The 20,173-nt window shown below is 40.7% G+C and overlaps 1 protein-coding gene across 3 annotated transcripts; it reads right to left on the reverse strand.

The window, feature by feature from the left end:
- Positions 1-753: 753 nt before the first annotated feature.
- Positions 754-19,336, reverse strand: LOC100493819 (fatty acyl-CoA hydrolase precursor, medium chain). Of its 3 annotated transcripts, none has more exons than XM_002935790.5 (13): positions 19,217-19,336; positions 13,578-13,773; positions 12,040-12,178; positions 11,284-11,417; positions 9,917-10,070; positions 8,551-8,664; positions 6,628-6,723; positions 5,348-5,488; positions 4,614-4,691; positions 3,573-3,720; positions 1,987-2,136; positions 1,802-1,874; positions 754-1,075 (listed from the first exon to the last, which is right to left on the reverse strand). In XM_002935790.5, exons 1-13 carry the CDS (start codon positions 19,275-19,277, stop codon positions 895-897), a joined length of 1,665 nt encoding a protein of 554 aa, XP_002935836.3. In that variant the 5' UTR covers positions 19,278-19,336; the 3' UTR covers positions 754-894. The 3 variants fall into 3 exon arrangements, with proteins under 3 accessions (XP_002935836.3, XP_031756660.1, XP_004913614.2); XM_031900800.1 differs by lacking the exon at positions 19,217-19,336 and adding an exon at positions 18,713-18,817; XM_004913557.4 differs by lacking the exon at positions 6,628-6,723.
- Between the last annotated feature and the right edge of the window lie 837 nt (positions 19,337-20,173).

Here is a 20,173-nt window from a genome sequence, read left to right on the forward strand (position 1 = left end):
TGAGTTTTAAAAAATGCTAATTATTTTTGTAATATTTCTTATTATTCTTTTAACTATGTTTACTAAATAGAATAAGCCCTTAATACTTTGGGTTGCTATTAAACAAAATTCCAATGTAAATATGTTTTCTAAAATTGTGTACAAATATAACAATGACCAGTGATTTATAAATGCCCCAGATGCAATTGATCAATCACTAAGGGTTGCGAAATTGCTTTAAATAGGCAGTTAGGCTCCTTAGCATTACGTGTCAGCTGGTGCTCCATACATGTAACTTTCACACCTTAATAACACTTAATTAAGGGGGCAGATCAGAGGATACCCACATGCTTCCCAGCCTACCCATTACAAATATAGAACTACTGAATGCATGCAATGCTGTATTTATTGCCAACGTGCAGGTCTGTGGGAAATCACAATGGGACAGACAAAGTGTGAAAAGCATGGCAGCCTGTACCTTTTTTATGCACTTTGCACCCTGCCTCACTAATTGTAAATGACCCCTTTTGGCTTTTTGTAACATACATACCTTGTGCAATGCGTTACCATATGTAACAGGATAAAGACCTATTAGCCCTCTAGTCAGCCAATTTAGATTATTTGTTGTCCTATGTGTATCCAATAATATAAATGGTTCATACTATTGTACCTGAATAAAGCTGAATTTTTAAGAAATTTGGTCTTGGTGAGTTCTTTGTCTGCGCAACATATGGGGAATCAGTAAACTATTTGCAAATGATAATAACACCAATGTAGGTTCCAAGTTTATATTGTGTTTATTTTATACACATTTCTTTTTATTTATTCACTAAATCTTGCAATTTGAAGTCAAAGATGACAAAATAGTGTGAATTTACAGGATAAATGTAAATGTAAGCAAGTTATACAAAAAGTTTACAGCTCTGCGCGCTCTTCACTTTTTTCCATCACATTCCTTTTCTCAGGATGGGTGTTCCAGAACTTAAATCTCCCTTCCTTTAGTCTTTGAGAGGATTTCTGTGTCAGGTTCAGTTCTAGATAATGTTCATTTTCATCATACTTTAGCCATTCTGTCAATCCAGATCCATTAGGATTACTGCAAATGAATATAAAAGCAGTGACCTATAATCTCCAAATATTGCTAAAGGCTAGTGTTTTTTCCATTTATCACATGAAGCACAACATATTGTAAAAAATAATAATGCATCCAATTTGCATCTTAAGGTAGAGATGTGACAGTGATCAAAAGTTATAAATCAATTTGGAAAAGGAATCAACAGAATAAAGTTTTTGGTTACTTAGAAAAATATGCTAGCTACAAGATGGCCATATACTGTATTAATAGATATTTTCATTTGGCAAGGTTGCCAAAGTAGCAGATCACCTATGTCACCTATGTGCTAGGCATTTGGTTCCCAGGCCAGCGATTGGATCCTGCAACTTCCCTGATAGATATCTGCCCAGTTTTTGCCCATATCAGTAGGGCACGCCCCAATACATGGGCCAATAAGCTGCTTTCCCAATCTGGAGTGGCCAAATCAGCAGCTTTTATCAGCCCATGTATTGCCCCCTTTACTCAAATAAACTTTCAGATAATTAAGATAATTAAGACTACATTGCCAGGATAGAGTTGGTTTAGTTGGCTCAACTGTTGACAATTTAATTCAATACACCAATGTCACATCTATAGTATATTGTCTTAAGAGATTAAAATCATACATTTTTTAAAATAATTTGCATGAGTCCATGACAGAGTGAATAGTACAGCACTATCTAAAGTGCTACACGTTATAAGAGAACTTTAGGGCATGTAGCGCCTTACCCATTTCTAGCGAAGTTAGCCCAGTATTTCATGATTTTCTTACTAAGGGCTTCTTCTTCATCTGTTCCATCACCTTGTGAAGAGAGAAGTTACATGAGAGACTCTAATTCTAGTAGATATATAATAGATAACAGTATATAGATATTCATACATTAAAAAATAATAACATATATTTATTGTCCTACCTTGGAATGTTACATCACCACTCAGGAACGGCCCACCAAAGACAAAGTAAATTTCATCACCATGATCGGCTTTAACAAAATCACCTTTTGAGTCACCATACAATGAAGGGCGGTGTTGAAATTCATAGAAGTAAACAGGAAGCCCTGAATCTAGTAAATACAAATGACAATATTACATGCAGGGTACAATTAAATTTTACATTAATCAAATAATTTCAAACCTATCACTGCATATCAATATCTTTCAAAATCTTTTGGTTTCCCATTACCGTGTCCCTGTAGTGATAGTTTAGCAGTGGGCTGGAGATCCTGTCCCAATTGTCAACTGGTATGATCTTACTTTAAGTTTTTATTAAACAATTGTGGAATGCCCTCATTATAGAGGTTTTCTGTTTTAAACAAGATATTTTTCAGTACATTGTGTTTTCTAAAATGAAATGTGACGATCACCGGGGCCTGAATGACAAGTGTTTATAGCAATGTTCTATCAGACCTTTATTGTTTATCCTGTTGTTTATCTTTCTTGCCTGGTATTGGAAAGGAAAACACATATAAAGTTAATATGCATAAAAGGAAGGGGCACAAGTGCTATAGTAAATAAGTGAGCATCCGATATGCAAGTTTATTCAATTTAGAAGAACAAACTCGATTTCATAAACTTGAAAGTTGATAAGCCCATAAATCTCAGATAAGTAGCAACTTTTTTTTGTGTGCAAATTTTAGCGCTTAAAATCAGAATCAGTTAGTATATGGACCCCTTAGTGCTCACTTAAACATTTGCACCCAGGGATTGCTGCACTCTGCCCCAGCACTGGATTAAAATAATCTGGTGCTAGGTGAAAAAGAGAAGTTTCACAGATAAGCTCTGTTCTTAATTCCTGCTATAGGGAAGGCTTTAGGGATGGGGCCCATTCCATCTGAATGATGCTTAAGTTAGAGGGCAGGTTGGAGACACTAAAATAAAGCCAGAGACCTGCAGTAGTAGAACACTGAACAAAGTACAAAAAATGACCTATCGCAGACTTGTTTTGCAATATGCACACTGCATTCAATCATGTAAATAACCTCCAGTTTGTGAATGTGTTTGGACAATCCTTAGAGTGCCACAGACATACCACATGCTAAATAAAATTAACTATAAAACAATATTGCCTATCAATCTATCATCTATCCATTATCCATCATTATTTATCTATCAATATATCCATCCATCCATATCTCATCTATATCTGCAATCTATTGATCCATCCATCTAAAAACTAAAGTTCCCCTATCCATGTTGCCTGCTGTTACACCAGTTGAGTATTACATTTATAATCCCTCCATTACAGATCATGGTATTCGTGCCTAAATCACATATAAAATTCACCTACTGCAACAGTGAGCGCCAATGAATGCTGCAAGGTTACTTTGAAATCAGCACAGTGTGCAACGTATATTAACGATAGCAAATCTTCTGTTCAGAAGATTGCTTAATGGCACATGCCATAGAAGTTTCCACCTCAGTTATAAGAAGTGATGCCCTACAAATCTCTTTCGTGTATCCTTCCATTATCTGGTATTTATGTAAAACTGTAAAAGTAAACCTCGGTGATAGTTAGCAGTCTTGAGGGCAGGTATAAGAAATAGCATGTCTCCTCCCAGTTCCAGAAAATTGTCCCTGACTTCTATCGGATCACTTGTGTCCCCAAAGTACTCTTCCATTATGGCAGGAATGGCATTGGAATCTATACGCTGTAAAAATAAAGATTGAAAGCAATTTAGAATTACTTTATTTGCTGGTGCAGAACAAGTATTGCTAAAATAAACAATATGAGTGCTTTGGTAGATATTCATATCTACCTAGTAGAGCAAGATCATCACTTACTGTATCTGTGGATAAAAAAATGACTGCAGGCCCAGACTGGCTATCTGTGGAATCTGGCAAACGTCAGAGGGGCTGCTGTAAGGTGCCATATACAGTCACTATTTAGTGAGTTGGTGGGTGGCTGTTTGGGTCTCTCTGTACTTGAAATGGCAGGGTCTATTTTGAATCTTAGTCAGGGCCTGGTCACTTGCTTGCAACTCCTATTGTATATTTGTGTAGATTATGTATTAGCTCTAAAGATGGCTACAACAGGACCAGGTCAGACAAGCTGTTTCTTTGGGAAAGGAAATAGTTTTTTTCTTGGGAGCTGCTGCTGCTTGAGGCAGGTTTCTCAACTCTCATGACAGCAATGCCCCTGTCTACTCTGTGGCATCTACTGCATTTAGGTTTCAACTTAATGGCACAAACTCAATAAATACTTTAACACGTGTTATTGTTTGTATGTATAAAAATAGTTGCCAGCACAGGACCAAGGGAATGATATTTACCCACTTTGATCTCTGCCTGAGCCTGCATTTGGGTGCATATATGTAGCCTTTACGCGCCAGGCATCAGAATCTATATCACTGGTACACCAATTCCTGTGTGCCAGTGCTGTAAGGTTGATAGTTACACTTCAATATGTGCCATGCTGCGAATCTTGCCCATGTGTTTATTTCAATACAAGCTATTTCTGTTTTTCACTCAGTTACAAATGTTCCTAATAAGTTTCTTTTAAAAAAAAAAAACCACATATTTCCATCTGGAAAGCAAGTCTTACCAATAAAGGAGAAGACTGTAGTAGTGACTGAATGTCTCTCTTATTCATTCCATTCATGAAGCCACTGATATTGAGGGACTGTCAGCAAATGCACAAGGTAAGTTTATTAAACATGACATTTCACTTTGCTGAATTTGAATATTGCTTTATAGTAAGGCTTAATGTAATGGTATTTCATTTGTTTATGTTAATTCCAACATGGAACACTAGTCTATAAAGCAGGGATTTCTTCATTATTTAAATGCTTTCTATTAACAGTGCTTTCTAGTAACAGGCATTGTAGGGCAGGCAGTAGGGAAGGAGACAGGAAAACCTATCATGACTACGCAAGTAACTGATCATCACCATTCCAACATGAATGGTTTGTACTGTACTACAGAGTACTACAATGTCAGTACTGCTCCTACAGTCTGTCTGAGGTGTGAACATGGGAACAATGTGGGCGCCTACAGTCTGAGGTCTCACAGGTGTATACAATACAGGATCTAACGGGGGTGAACAATACAGTGCCTTCACAGGTGAAAACAATACAGGCTTGAATCTGAGGTGTAAACAATGCAGAGACCAGTTAATCTGATGGTACTGATACCATTTAAAGCTTACACAAAGGTAGCAGTGGGCCACCAGTTGGACAGCACTGCTTTATAACATAGTATTATTAATTTCACTGTGTTCATCTGTGGTTTGTTTTATAATCTTTATTATAAATGACTGACTGATATAAATATGCTTACCATAGGAATCACCCAACTAAACTCATGGTTATTAACGCCAATCATAAAGGGGACCGGATTGCTTTCCTTTGCAGCTAAGATTTCTTCTGCAGGCTTGGGAAGGAACATGCCATCTACACAGGCAGGTAAGATTATGAATCCCTATAAAGGCAAAATAATAATAAAAAAACAGAACAATTAATACATATATTGCATGGTTAATTTACAGTGGTGCATGGCCAGAAGAAGGGATAATCAACTGTTTAAGATTTGTGTAGCTCAGAAGTACTCCTCAGTCAGATGCTTAGAGTGAGTTTCTCCTTGAGGCATCATCACCTCTTCTTTGACTTAGGTGTGCTTTGTTAAAGATTGTTATACCACCTATATATTCCTCTTGTATTATAACATATATTAATTCTACATATGATTTAACTGCGCCTTTAAGAGTTGCATATACTGTGCTCTTTATTTGTAACCATCCAACTTTATCTTTTCATGTCTCCACCCTAGATAAAGTACATTAGGACCTTCTATAATGGATTTAGCAGACAAGATACTTTGAGATATGAGCCTCCTTTTGTTTTTTAAATGAGAGCTGAAAGGCAATACAACTCTGCAGTGTTAAATTAGATGTTTCTTTTTTTTACATTTCTCCTTCATGTGTGTGGCATTAAAGACGTGTATTACATAGCAACAATCATGGTCTCAAGAAGAAGACCCACTGATTGTAATCATATCAGCAAGCAGATCTTTGTAATGGCAGTCCCAAATTAAGTATAAAATAAGAAATAAATATGACACATTAAATCATCACAATTTTATTCAATATTTTCTGGTAACAGCTTTTCTGATCAGCTTAGGTAGAGCCAGGAGTGGGGATTCAAAAACAAGTCAAAAGGTTCCTGGCTCTACCTAAGCTGATCAGAAAACCCTACACTACACTGATGAGCCCCAAGAAGGGCGAAACCGGTCTGTAGTTGGGAATCTGATCAGCTATTATCCTGGCTTTTGCTTCAAAACCCCAATGGGATGGATTGTACTTTATGCAATACAACATCTTTAAGAGAGTCCAAAAAGATGCAGACATCTTATAGCTGACTCAGCAAATTGCAGCAAATTGCAGCAAATCAGGATAGTAAGGGAGTATCAGTTTAGATATGCAGTCTCCCTGACAGCACCTGAGGAGCTACATCTTCATATGTCATGTTCTTGTTTAATTAAAATAAACAGAATTAACACATGCCCTGATTTAACCATTTGTACGTCTTCCAGTGTGAGAGTTTGGGTATACTTTCCCTTACCATGGATACAATAATTGCCAAAATCTCATCTTCTGTTTTATTTTTCAGACAGTTTAGTTTAAGTGGTAAATCACATCCAGATTTACTGGAAATCAGCTGCAAAAAAAAAAAAATAGAAAATGTTTATGCCTTTGTGAGCTTTCCTTTCAAGAAGAGAAATACATAGGTGAATATGTAGGTATGTACATTTTCTGACAGGGATAGCCCATACACACAGGAAGTTATTTAGTATGTGTTTAAAATGCATATTCATTCAGCCATAGAGTTGTGAAAACTGTAAGTGAAAATACCATGAGATGATGCACATTTTTATGAGGAATGTGCCTATTTTATATCATAGACTTCCCCCTGCCCCTGGTAAGCATCATTTTCACATTAAATGATTTTCAGCTGTTTTGACTATAATTTGAAAATGCAAAACCAGAATACATTGGACAAAGGGTAAAAAAGGCCACAATTGGCTATTTTTTTTTTTTTTTTTTGCACTTTGCCCACTGTGTGAGCACAGAGACCTGTGGACTGTGCCTGAATGGACTGCTGCCTGTTTTATGTAGCCAATATCAGCATATACAGTACTTGCATGTCATATTGTTTGTAAATATAAGATATGATTTACTAAGGCAGTTCTCTGTAATAATAATATAGTACATGCAAGGCTGTATTTAGGTCTGGTGCCACACTAGGTACCGGACCTAAATATGCCTCGTAGCCAGCGGAAGTGACATCACTTCCGCACACCGTGGCCATGTACCACCTCATCCCCCCAGCTCCGTTGCCTGATCTCGACAAGACTCTCCGGTGGTGGCTGGGGGATTTTTTATTTTTTTCTAAAGCTTCCAACCTTGGCATAGGCCCTTGGGTACCTAATATATAAATATGCCCCTGATTACATAGTAATTATATATGTAGGGAGGTTGCGACTACCTGTCCAATCCTCTGTGTTGTTTCTGTGCAGGTAGGGGGAAGAGTCCCCACCTCTGTGAACTAACAGTAAGGAAAGCCTGCAAAGGCAGTGCTGGGAGAGTGAGAGAAAGGTGCTGTAAGAGGCAGGGGCCTGCACTGCTAGCACAGAGAGCACAATTTTGCTTTAAAATTCCATCTCTTAAAGTTATCAAGACTGATTTTATGGTGCCACTGGTAAGTTGTAGGGTGGAGGCCCACTGAGGCAAGAATAGCTAAAGGAAGATCTCAGGAAGGTCACAAGGACCCTAGCAGGTCAGAGACCAAACAATCTGCATTAATATGTGACGTTGCTTCTGGATGACACATTAAATGTATGCAAGCAGGGCCGCCATCAGGGGGGCACAGGTGGGACGGTTGTCCCAGGTCCGAACGATTCTAACTTTAAAGGGGACCCCGGCGTGATACAGTTTTTTAGCTCAGGCCCCCTTTAAAGAATTATGGGCCCTTTCATTGGTGGTCAGAAGGTAATTTGATTACGTTACGTTGATTACACATTTGATTAGTTGTGCACGGGGCGCAACCTTATAAAAGTGTGAATGCAGCAGGGAGCCGGGGGACATAGCAAGAGGATGCAGCCGGAGGACGGAGGATGCTGGGGGAGGAGCTGGAGGATGCTGGGGGGGAAGCAGAGGAGGACGCTGGGGGTGGAGCCGCAGAAAGCAGGAGGACACTGGGGGGGGGAGCTGTAGGATGCTGGGGAGGACCCTGGGGGAGCTGGACGACGCTGGGGAGTATGCTGGGGGAAGCTGGCGGATGCTGGGGGAGCTGGAGGACGTAGGGGGGAGAGGGAGGAAGAAGTGGGGGAGTAGGAAGCAGCGGGGAGCGGACCATAGTATGCAGACACAGGCCTCCTGTAGCACAAAAATGCAGAAAATCAGTGCAGGATTTCCTTCAGTAGCAGAACAGGGTTATTTATATTTGAAGCATATTAGATCTACTTCATCCATGAAGAAAACTTACATCTAGAACAGAATGCATATCTTCAGTTTTATGGACCATCAGATTAGGAAATACTGCAACCCCGCTCTCAGCTATGGCTCTGTGGAACAGATTCTTTGATAGGGGAGATAATATCTGAAAACAATGTAAAAAAAAAGTGATGAATATAAAAAAAAGATATGAATATAAACCATGTCCCCCTTACAGTTCAATCAGATAAATGTACCATTGCTTAATTTCATTAATGACTAATCTGTTGTGCATGAAAGTCCAAGGTCTATTCTAAACAAGGTCAGATTTTTAATATTCCTAACCAAACTGACAGAAATTAGCGCTATACTATTTATAGTTCTATTCATAATAAATTGAAAACACAATAAAAATCAATCATAAAAAAAAAAGTAATCATAAAAAAAAATGGGAAGGGTTCCCCTCAAAGCAGCAGTTATTTGCTTTTCATGTAATACACAGTGGAAGATCCATGCACTTTGGGAGACATGCCTACATATGATTTTTTCCCATTAAAACTACTTCTACAGGAAAAAATTCATCCCCTGGCTGACATAAATGCACACTAGAATTGCAAGTACCATGGATACCAGTCAGTTTACAGGTTGGACAGCTTAGAAAATGTAACCTGCCAGTGCAACATATCTGCCAGTGTATGGTGCATCGGCAGATGAGGAAGTGGAGCTGAGGCTTCTCTTCACTTCACTTCCTGCTGTTCTGATTGTTGAGTCTGTTAGCCTAAATAAACAGATGTATATAATGGTGACCATACTCACTATGGCAGCATATATGGTGTCAGTACTTTGGGACAACAACCAAACAGTCATATATGGTATTAGATCACCTAGTGTGTAGCCACCTTAAAGCCACACATAATTACAGCCATTTAATGAACAGACATACTTATAATAATGATATGCAGGCTGGGCCAATACCCACAGGTCGAGTTTTACTCAACCCACACATAACAACTGATAATGTTTCCCCTAATTTCTTCTTGCCTGTGTGAACAAAAATTTCTTTTGTGCACACTTTTTTTTAAAACCATGTGCACACTTTTGAAAAACTGGTGTACTCATATAAGAACCAAGTACAAGTATTTTTGCTCAAAATTCTTTGTGCAGACCACAGTTTATTTTGTGTGTGCTTGTCTCAAAATGTTTGTGTGTGGATGAGGACGCAGCCTTAAGGCAACGGCACATACTGATTATGTTATCATTTCTTCTTCTTTGATTCCAGATCTGTTTTGCTAATACATTCTATAGCCCCACATTACTGTAACTACAGAGGTTAATGCAGTTTTATGTTGAAATCCAACAAATACAAAATGAGATTTTTCTCTAAAAATTTCAGTTTCATGTTGTAAAGAAGTACATACGTGGGCAGAAACACTTAGTCCACCTGCGGATTCCCCAAAAATGGTGACGGACTGTGGGTCACCTCCGAACGCTTTAATGTTGTCCTGAACCCACTGAAGAGCTGCAACTTGATCCATGAATCCCAAATTTCCTTGTGCTTCCTTATCACTAGTACTGAGCAAGGGCAAAGTGAGAATTACAGGCGATTATTATTCATTTAATTTTAAATGATGTGTTCTTTATAACTTAGTTTATTGTTCACTACCAATGCATAGCTGGCCTAATGGCACTGAGGAGCCCTGTACTTTACTTCAACAGAGCTGGCATTAATTACATTAAAACTGGGCAAAGGCATTCCCAAACATAAGGCACAATTGTCTATGAAGATTCTAATTCATCCAGGTCATGTAGTATTAAGTCTAAAACAACTGTACTTTTCTTCTTGAAAATGTTTTACCACTTATCCAAGTGGCTTCTTCAGTTCAAAATTTGAAAAATTTGAAAAATGGAAAGTTCTGCCTGGAAAATACTTTCTCTGACACCCTTTCCAAGTGCATCTGGGGCACAGAGAAAGGTATGCTTTGATATAAAGGCCAGGATAAAACATAATAGTACTGCTCTAAAGTGCACTGTTAGCAACATCACTTCACCACTTAAAAGTAAAAGGAAAAAAAAAAGGTAAAATCCCTGCTAGGGTGCCAAGTTGTTAGGCACACCCTAACAACAGTTATTCTAGTCTCTCACCTCTTAACCCACACAGGCGATCCTTTTCTTTATAAAATGCACCACTGAGCATCGTACCCACTTCACCACCCAGGGGTCCCCATTGACCGACCACCCAAACCCCACCCAAGCATGCTTACCTAAACTTAATTTTGTTGTGACCAGTGGGGAAGCACCAATGTTTTAGATCAGGTCTGGGTCGGTGGGGCCCATCTGTTTTTATCCCAGTGTGTCCCACCAGCCCAGTTCAACCCTGATCGCACCTTCATTTTCTTTCTTCCTCCCAAGTGTCCCCTGTGCAACTTCTAGTAGAGCACTAAGCTTATAAAAGAAATTTAAGAAAAAGTTCTGCACAGTGCATGTACCTGAGAGACTGGAAGAACATGGTGGTGTGACACTCAGCAAACAGTACCAAGCTCATGTGCATTTTTTTTTAAGAGAAGGGCTAGCCCAGGGTAACAAGTGAGTGATCAATATTGCTGGAGTGCCCTACAACTTGGCACTCTCAGGGATTTACATTTTCCTTTAAGAACAGGAATATGTGATAATAGAGAAATGAGAAAATCAGAAAGGCCTTCTCTAAAATGAGTAAGGCTTTACCAACAATGAGTTGAGACACAGTGAAAACTGATTTATGCACACAACCAATGTGGACATGCTTTACCTCAGAAATCCTAAAAGTCCGAGTCTGTATTGCATTGACACCATTACAACATCTTCATAAGCACATAAAGCAGAGCCGTCATAAAGGGATGCACATCCTAAAACCAGTCCTCCTCCATGAATGAACACCATGACCTGTACAAACCATATAAGTTCAGTTTTCTCTGTACACATGGCTACACATATTCCAACTTGGACTTTTTAAATGAGTTGGGTTCCCAAACTGAAGACTAGTTAGAGAGACACAGCGTAGTAGAATGCCCCTAGAACTAGATAATCCAGGTAGCCCAGGGAAAAGACCAGTTACAGTGATATTTGGGGGTGAACACTTGTATGTTCTCCTAGATGTTTCTGGAACTATGACTGAATGACTAATACAGTGATGTTTACATATGTCTGTAACCTTGTTACGAGCTAAGGCTGAAAATGTTGTACCTCAAAGGGAGGGCTTGACCTGAAAAAGTCCAAAAAACACTGGTTTAAAAAAATACCAAATGGCAAGTTCCAGTAAAGATGCAATTTGACATGTTTACATACCCAATCGCATACACACAGTCTTATATCTTTAAATAGCTTGGCCCATTTAATGAATTATTTTGCATTATTATTTACAGATTTTACATTGTTTGTAAAATTGTTATCTTTATATTCTTAGTTGAAATAAAAAGCTATATATGATCTATATTTTTAATTTCCTGTTAAACTTACTATGTAAAGCAATGTGGGAGATGATGACGCTACAGCAATTACAACTTACAGGTAGCTTGGCATTCTCCTCCCTGTCTGCTGGAGTGAAGACATTTAGGTACAGGCAATCCTCTGAGACTGGGGGCAGCACAAAATTTGCCTTGATCATTTTCGCCATATTTTCTATTATCGCTCTGTCTTGTATACACCTGGAAAATTCCAGTTACACCACTGCATTGATATAATAAGCATGGACTTGTATTAGAATACGGCAAAAAGGAAATCATAGCCCGTGCGGAGAAAACATAGATACATGGGCATATATTGGGTAACTTCTGTAAGTTTCAGTATACTCTATACTGTAAATGACACAACATGAAATATCATCGTCCAGAACTTAATAGCCACTGGAGTTAAACATGATGACATTCGGGATTGGCAGAAGCCTCTGGGCAGAAAAAATGACCATAGGATCCTGTGAAAAGTGAGAGGCACCCATGGCAGAAAAACAAGAGAGAAGTTAAGGGGTGCATAAACAGTTAAGAAAGGAGAAAGAATAAAAGTTTTAAAAAGAAGAGGCTGCTGAGTGAAAAGGGCAGGCTTCTTTAAGCTTAGAAGGAGAAGGGAAAGTAAACAAAGGCAGTAAGAGACAAGCTGAGGAGCAAGGTCTAGCACAGGGGTCTGCAACCTTTAAGACATAAAGAGCCACTTGGACCCGTTTTCGAAAAGAAAAAAAAACTTGAGTCCAGCCCCAGTATAATGTGCCAGAGTCCAGGCCCCCCTATAATGTGCCAGAGTCCAGCCCCAGTATAATGTGCCAGAGTCCAGGCTCTGTGACTTACCTCCTGAGAGCGAATCACGCGCCTTCCTTCAGTCCGGTCCTCCTCTTCAGCGCAGCGGCAGTCTGGTGGCGCGAAGACGTCATCGCGGTCCGGCGGCCTCTCTGATAGGCTGCCGGCCAGCGGCAGCACACACATCATCCTCCGCGGAGAGCAGCGCCTGAAAAGCCACTGAAAGACTAGTAGTCACTAGTCTTTCAGTGGCTTTTCAGGCGCGCTGCTCGCCGCGGAGGATGATAGTCACCAGCCTGACCGGAGCCGTAACTAAGGCCAAAATGAGCCGCATGCGGCTCTGGAGCCGCGGGTTGCCGACCTCTGGTCTAGCAGATGGAAACAGAAGTCACACATGCCTAAATTTGGCCAGGCAGTTTGGAAGATTTTGACCATTTTGATCATCTGGGCATGTATGTTAGGGGGCAATATCGGCAGATAATCCTGCAGTCATGATGGACTGAGAATTATCTTCCTGGCTAAAAATTGTAATTAGATGGCAGAAATGACGTGAAGAGGAGCCCCAGCAATCAGTTTTGATCAGTCTGCTACAATAAAAGCAAATGATGATTGTTTTCTATATTTTCTTTAACAATGATGCTTCTATGCAGTGATCATTCAGATTTTCTGTTCTTTCAACATGAAATTGACTTTATTTGGACAAAGTTTACAGACTGGTAAAAATTCAAATTACAGCAATTTGTATATTTAGATAGCAGTTTAAAAGATAACATTACATTATGAACATAACTAAAACTACAATGCTAGAGGGACTTACATGGATGGAGGTGCCGTGGCTTCCCTGACAGAGCTCCATGGCTCCGGGGGCTGTGGATCAGCATATCTTAGTGGTCCAGTAGGTGGCTTTGCAAAGGGGACGCCCATAAAAGCATGAACTGATCTGTCTGTTCCCTTTACACCCACTGTTTTTCCAAGTAGCTGCCCATACTTTGTAGTCACCAGCGGCTTTTGGTCTAAATGCAGCATGCAGGATAAATGTAATGAGCTAAATATAAGTTTAGGTCATTAAATTTCAAGAACATGAGAAGATTAAAGTTCCGTAAAATCTTTGTGCATCAAAAGTGGTAAAGCTGAAACTGGTTATAGCTTTTTATTAAATTGCTCTTTGTCACAATCTAGTACAGTTATCCCCAATCAATGGCTCGTGAGTGACATGTTGTTCACTAACCTCTAGGCTTTTGCTCCCAGGGGCCTCAAAGCAGGGGATTATCTTTGAACCATTTGTACTACCAATAACTCTCCTGTAGGCTGCCAGACTACATTGGGGCTACCAAATAGCCAATCACAGCCCCTATTTGGCACCCCCATTAACTTTTTTCATGCTTGTGTTGCTCCCCAACTCTTTTTACATTTGAATGTGGCTCATGGGTAAAAAAGGTTGGGGACACCTGGTCTAGTAGTTGACCAAAATTGTTGCAGCAGAGATGGCATGCTATTGTCTGGCACTAGTAAAGCGAGTATATTAAATAATTGTATTAGTATTAGTCAATGCTAAATAACTTGTGTACAATCTAAATGTAATGTTTTTAGTTTTATTATAACTTTAAAAAGGTTTAAAAACATTTGCTAGCAAGGGGTATTTACATGCAGTAGTATGGGCGCCCAGGGTAACTACTATAATAGGCTGAAGCATTGTGTAAGCAGTCCATCTGGGTAAAGCACAAGAGAGAAATGTTGCTTGTAAGAGGAGATGCTAAATATATATAGCATTTGATTGTTTATGCCGTGTCAGTGTGGGGGTTGTGGTGGGGGCACCTGTGGTCGCAACCCCGATGGGCCCTTCACACCCCAGTCTGACCATATATATATATGGACTATGTTAAAGGTTTGGCTTCTTTCTCTTATATGAAGCATTGTTAAATAAAGTGAACATTTGTATTTTGCTTCCAGTTGAGGTTACTTTTTTCTGCAAATATACTATGCCTTACATATATAAACATATTGTGCTATAACTAGGCACCCTACACTGGGGTTCAAGTGATTGGTGCACTTGCTAATAATTTTAATAAATAAGCAGGCAAAAGGGGGGAATATCTAACTAGCTGTACCATGGGAAGACTAGCTGGAGATTAGAGCTAGCTGCCCACAAAAGGGACCAGCAGAAGAATAATCAATAGCCATACTACTAGTACTGGATGGCAGGTCAGAAATAAGTGCAATCACATACATTGGTGGCTGAAATGGACTAATATAGATAGATCTCTATGGCCAGCAATACTGTAAGAAGCATGATACCATTTTGTGCTATAAAATATCACTCAGCTTTGCCTACATTAGCTATTTAATTTCTGAACACACTCCCGGCATACTTTTCCTGCTGTGCCCCAGTTATAGCTGGTTCCTAGTGATGAGCAAATCTGTCCCATTTCTCTTTGCCGTAAAATTCACAAAATGACCAGAAAATTTGCAAAACTGCAGAATATCCGCAAAACGTATTTGTCGCTCGTGTTTTTTTTACGCAATCACGCCCAATTTGACACAACCACGCCCAATTTGATTTTTATACATCCTGGGGGACACAGGAACCATGGGGACACCAGAACCATGGGGTTAATTCCCTTCCCATCAGGAGGCAGGACACTTTTAACAGAACTGAATCCTCCTCCCATATATAATGCCCTTCTCCCACCAGGTACTCAGTTTTAATTGTGTCCTTGCAAAGTCAGGAGGTTTGACCTAGGCCTTTAGATAGGCCCAACACAAGGATAGCCTGTGGCTGGGGAATAGCCTCAGCACCCGGGGTGCGACCTGAGACAGCGGGTGCTGTACTCGCTGTGTCAGCCACCTATGCGGGATAGTGGCCACATGGGGTCCCTAAAGGACTCACTGTTGGCAATCGATTAGTGAGGGTGAATTTTCCCCTTCGCCATCTGAAGGGGAGGATTGCTCTACTGTTGCAGATCACTCAACTAAGGAGGACTTGATCACGGCAGTTATGGAAGTAATTAAGTTATGGAAGTAATTAATTAAGTAAACTTCCAACTTCTAGCAATCATTCCGTTTTTAGTTGCAAGCTATCATACAGGAAGAATGGAATACTCCTGAACATAAGTTTCAGATCACTAAGAATTTCACAAAACTCTACCCTAGTTAGAAGTAGAGAAGTGGGGTAACCCTCCTGCCGTAGATGCGCCAGTGTCACGACTCTCAAAAAGCACTGCCTTGCCAGACACATCTGCATTTAAGGATACTTACTGCCTCAGGCGCAGCTCTCAACCCTACCATTGCTATGCCATGGGTCGGCAGAGCACTGTAAGAATGGTCTGATCTGGTCTGGTCGGTGGACCTCAGTTCAAAAAAATCACTTACCTCTTTACCATTTAATTGTTCTCGCTTATTTGGTGAAGAATTGGAAAAGAGTATCTCGCAAGCTACTGGGGGCAAGAGAATCCTGTTACCCCAGACAAAGCCCAAAAACAATCCCTCAAGTGGAAAGAGGAGATTTTTTCGGGGTCAAGGATTTCGCAACTCCAAGGGCTCATCCACAACTAGGCAGTTTTCCCACAAGAGTAGATACAGTCCTAAGGGAAAACCCACTTGGCAATCAAGGAAGGACATGGCCAAGTTTTCCTGTGACAAGCAGTCTTTGGCATGACTGGCCGGAGAAATCACAAACAGAAAATTAAGGCACTTCGCAGGAGTTTGGGCACGGGACATAACAGACCCATGGGTGATAGAAACCATCTCATCGGGTTACCATCGGGTTACCAGGGACGTTTTGCCCATTCCTCGATCTCAAATGATTGAACAAACGGATAATATACCGATGCTTCAAGATGGAGTCGGTGCGGTCAGTCATCCTGGGGAATTACTGGCATCCCTAGATATGAAAGATGCATACTTGCTTGTGCTGATATTTTCTCCTCACCAAATATACCTTCATTTTGCCTTCCGAGGTCAGCACTTTCAGTTTACTGCCTTGCCCTTCTGGCTTTCATCAGCTCCACGAATCTTCACAAAAATCATGTCCACCTCTGAGTCCAAGGAGTTTGCATAACTCCATACTTGGATGGGACCTAGAACAAACCATGCAGACTCTGCAGAGGTTTGGATGGACGATCAACAGTCACAAATCATCCCTAGTCCCCCTCCAGGGGAAAGTGTTTCTCCCGGAAGAGAAGGTGCAAAGACTTGTCTCACTGGTTCAAGACCTGATATCACAGTTTCATTTCAGGCTATTACAATGAAACATAATATCAGAATGGAAGAGGCATGAGTGCCTTTCCTACAGGATCACTCTCAGGGTCACGACAAGGAGATCCCTGCAGTGGTGGAAAGTCCCATCTCACCTATCTCAAAGGCGCACTCTAGCAGAACCAACCTGGCAAGTAATAACGACAGATGCCAGTCTGTCAGGCTGGGGTGCCACGTTCAAGAATCAAACTGCATAGGGACATCCCAGTCATACATTGGGAGGATCAGTTGACAAGTCTCGACATTAGGATCCAGTCGGACAATGCTACAGCAGTAGCATACCTAAACCGACAAGGCGGGATCAAAAATCTCGCAGTAGCAAACGAGATAAGCAAAATATTCCGCTGGGCAGAGACAAGAATTTCCCAGATCTCAGCAGTCCACATACTATGAGTGGCAAATTGGGAGGTGGATTATCTGAGTTGGCATTACCTGGATCTGACAGAGTGGGAACTGACCTAGATCTCATGGCATATCACTACAACCGCAAAACGGACAGGTTCATAGCCTTTCCATGGAGCCACCGATGGGGTTACCACAACGACCTGATCTACTACATCAAGGTCCCATACTACATCCCAATTCCAAAATGTTCAATTTAATGGCATGGAGATGAGATGAGAAGCTAATTTGGAAGAGAAAAGGATTTTCTTCCGATGTGGCGCAAACAATGATCAAGGCCATAAAGAACGTATGTTCTAAGGCATATCATAGAATTTGGAAGACCTTCATGGAATGGTGCTCTGATAGGCGAGTTTCATACGGGCATACAAAAATCCCTATCGTTCTTCAATTCTTGCAGGATGGTCTGCAGAAAGGCCTTAGCTTAGATACCCTGAAGGTTCAAGTTTCGGCTCTTTCAATATTACTGCAATCAAGACTTGCCTTACAGAAGGATGTTAGAACCTTTCTACAAGGGGTAGTACATATTGCGCCACCATTGAGATCACCAGTTCCACCTTGGGACATCAGTACTTTTCTTTCGGCATTAAAGTCCCAATGCCGAAAGCCATCGTATAATAACAATGGCTCACATGGAAGGTCGTCTTCTTAGTAGTGATTTCCTCTGCCCGCAGAGATTCAGAGCTGGGAGCATTGTCGTGTGTTTCTCCATGCTTGATTTTTCACGAGGAAAAGGCAGTCCTAAGAATAGTGCTATGCTTTTTACCTAAAGTGATTTCCTCTTTTCATTTGAATGAGGAAATAGTGATTCCTTCTTTCTGTAGTTCTCCAAAGAATGACAAGGAGACCAAACTTCACAACCTGGATGTCGCAAGTCTAATTCCCTCTTTGTCATCCGTCTGGCAGCAGAAAAGGACTACCAGCGTCTAAGGCCACAATCGCCAGATGGATTAAGGAGACGGTAGGTCGGGCATATATTTCCCTCCAAAGACCGCCTCTATTTCGTATTACGGCCCATTCTACTTCATAGTGCTTCATGGGCTTGCAGGAACATGGCGTCTGCTGAAATGTTGTGCAGGGAGGCAACTTGGGCCTCTGCACATACTTTTACCATTTTGATACCTTTGCCTCCGCTCAGGCGGCTTTTGGGAGTAAAGTTTTACAATCTGTAGTACTTTAAATGGGTTGCATTAGCAATACCTGAGTTCTCTGTTTTCTCCCTCCCTGGGCTTTGGTATGTCCCCATGGTTCCTGTGTCCCCCAGGATGTATGAGAAAAATGGATTTCTTTACTTACCGTCAGATCCTTTTCTCTCTAGTCCTATGGGGGACACGGGACCTCCCTTCCCAGAAAACAAGGGAGATATCTTCTCAGCCAAGTTAATAAAGTTCGGTTTATTGTTGACATTTTGCTTGGTTCTTGGTATATAACTGAGTACCTGGTAGGAGAAGGGCGTTATATATGGGAGGAGGATTCAGTTCTGTTAAAAGTGTCCTACCTCCTGATGGGAGGGGATTTAACTCCATGGTTCCTGTGTCCCCCATAGGACTAGAGAGAAAAGGATTGTATGGTAAGTAAAGAAATCCCTTTTTTTGATGCATGACAAATTTTTCTGCAGCGAATTTTTGTGGAATTTTTGAAACAATTCGCCAATGGAATGCGGAAATTCACTGTGAATCCATGCCTGACGAAAAAATTCACTTATGACTTATACACACTATAGTCAGTATAAGTTTTACAGCTCTACAATGGGCTTAAGCCTGTTCCATTTCATTTAAAGTGTTGTACTGTATCTCTCACCTGTTCCATAGATTTCCAGGGTGGCACAGCACAGGAGAAAAACTTTAATCAGGGATCCCATTTGCAGCAAGTCAGCACAAAAAACCCAAAGCTAAATGAACACTGCAGATTAGACCCAAAAAAAAAGTCAAACAAAAAATTACTCATTAAAAAAGGTTGTTTTGAGCCCAGAGCAGTCTAACCTTTGATACTAGTAACAGACAAAACATGTGTTATCACACTGGGAAAGTCTAATATCAGTGTTCACTCCATGTAGGAGTGTGTTAGTCAAATTGTCCAGCTAGTGATATAGCATGGGGTACAATGTACTCCTCCTTCCAGGATGGTGCCTTTGCTAAGGGGCAGTTTCTAAATGGAGTGTGTTGTGTAACTACACCTCCCACTGCAACGTGTATGTGTAAAATGCAATAGTTAAGCAAAGCAAAGCTCCTGCTGATGAACTAAATAACAGGTTTATTATACTAGACAAATTCAATGAGGCAGGGTGCAACAAATATACTCACAGACATGAGGTATTAAAGCAAGGCAGATTTGGTGAATAGTAAAGCAGTACCATCCTGCACCACTACGGACAGTATAGGGATGTAGTTCTGTATCCTTAGGTTATCAACCTTATTAGACTGGATCCCAACCGGCCAACGTTGGTTAAGGGATGAACACTATCCTGCAACCTGTGTCTTAACTAGGGCCCCTACAATAAGGCAGTAGAGCCTATAAAGGAGACTAATGCTCTATTCTCCTAGATGGGGCCATAAACTGCCCTTACTAAATAAGCTGTCTATCTCATGTGGATACACATGCTATGACAAGAGATAGTCTGTCCTTGCTATTCCCTTATTCATGGGGTCCCTGTTCCCCGACTTCTCTGAGGGCACTTGTCCCCTTAGGGCTTCCTGGCACAACCACTCTGGTCAGATGCTGCAGGCCAAGAAGAAAGAACCACCCCTTTCCTAACAC

The sequence above is a fragment of the Xenopus tropicalis genome, chromosome 4 (genome assembly GCF_000004195.4).
Source record: "Xenopus tropicalis strain Nigerian chromosome 4, UCB_Xtro_10.0, whole genome shotgun sequence".
Lineage (NCBI taxonomy): Eukaryota > Metazoa > Chordata > Amphibia > Anura > Pipidae > Xenopus > Xenopus tropicalis.

Coding starts and splice junctions, on each gene's coding strand:
- LOC100493819 (XM_002935790.5), bottom strand. CDS start 19,277: ATGGGATCCCTGATTAAAGTTTTTCTCCTGTGCTGTGCCACCCTGGAA. Junction 12,179..13,577: donor GCCACGGCACCTCCATCCAT/GTAAGTCCCTCT, acceptor GGAATTTTCCAG/GTGTATACAAGACAGAGCGA. Junction 4,692..5,347: donor TTAGTTGGGTGATTCCTATG/GTAAGCATATTT, acceptor ATTTGCTGACAG/TCCCTCAATATCAGTGGCTT.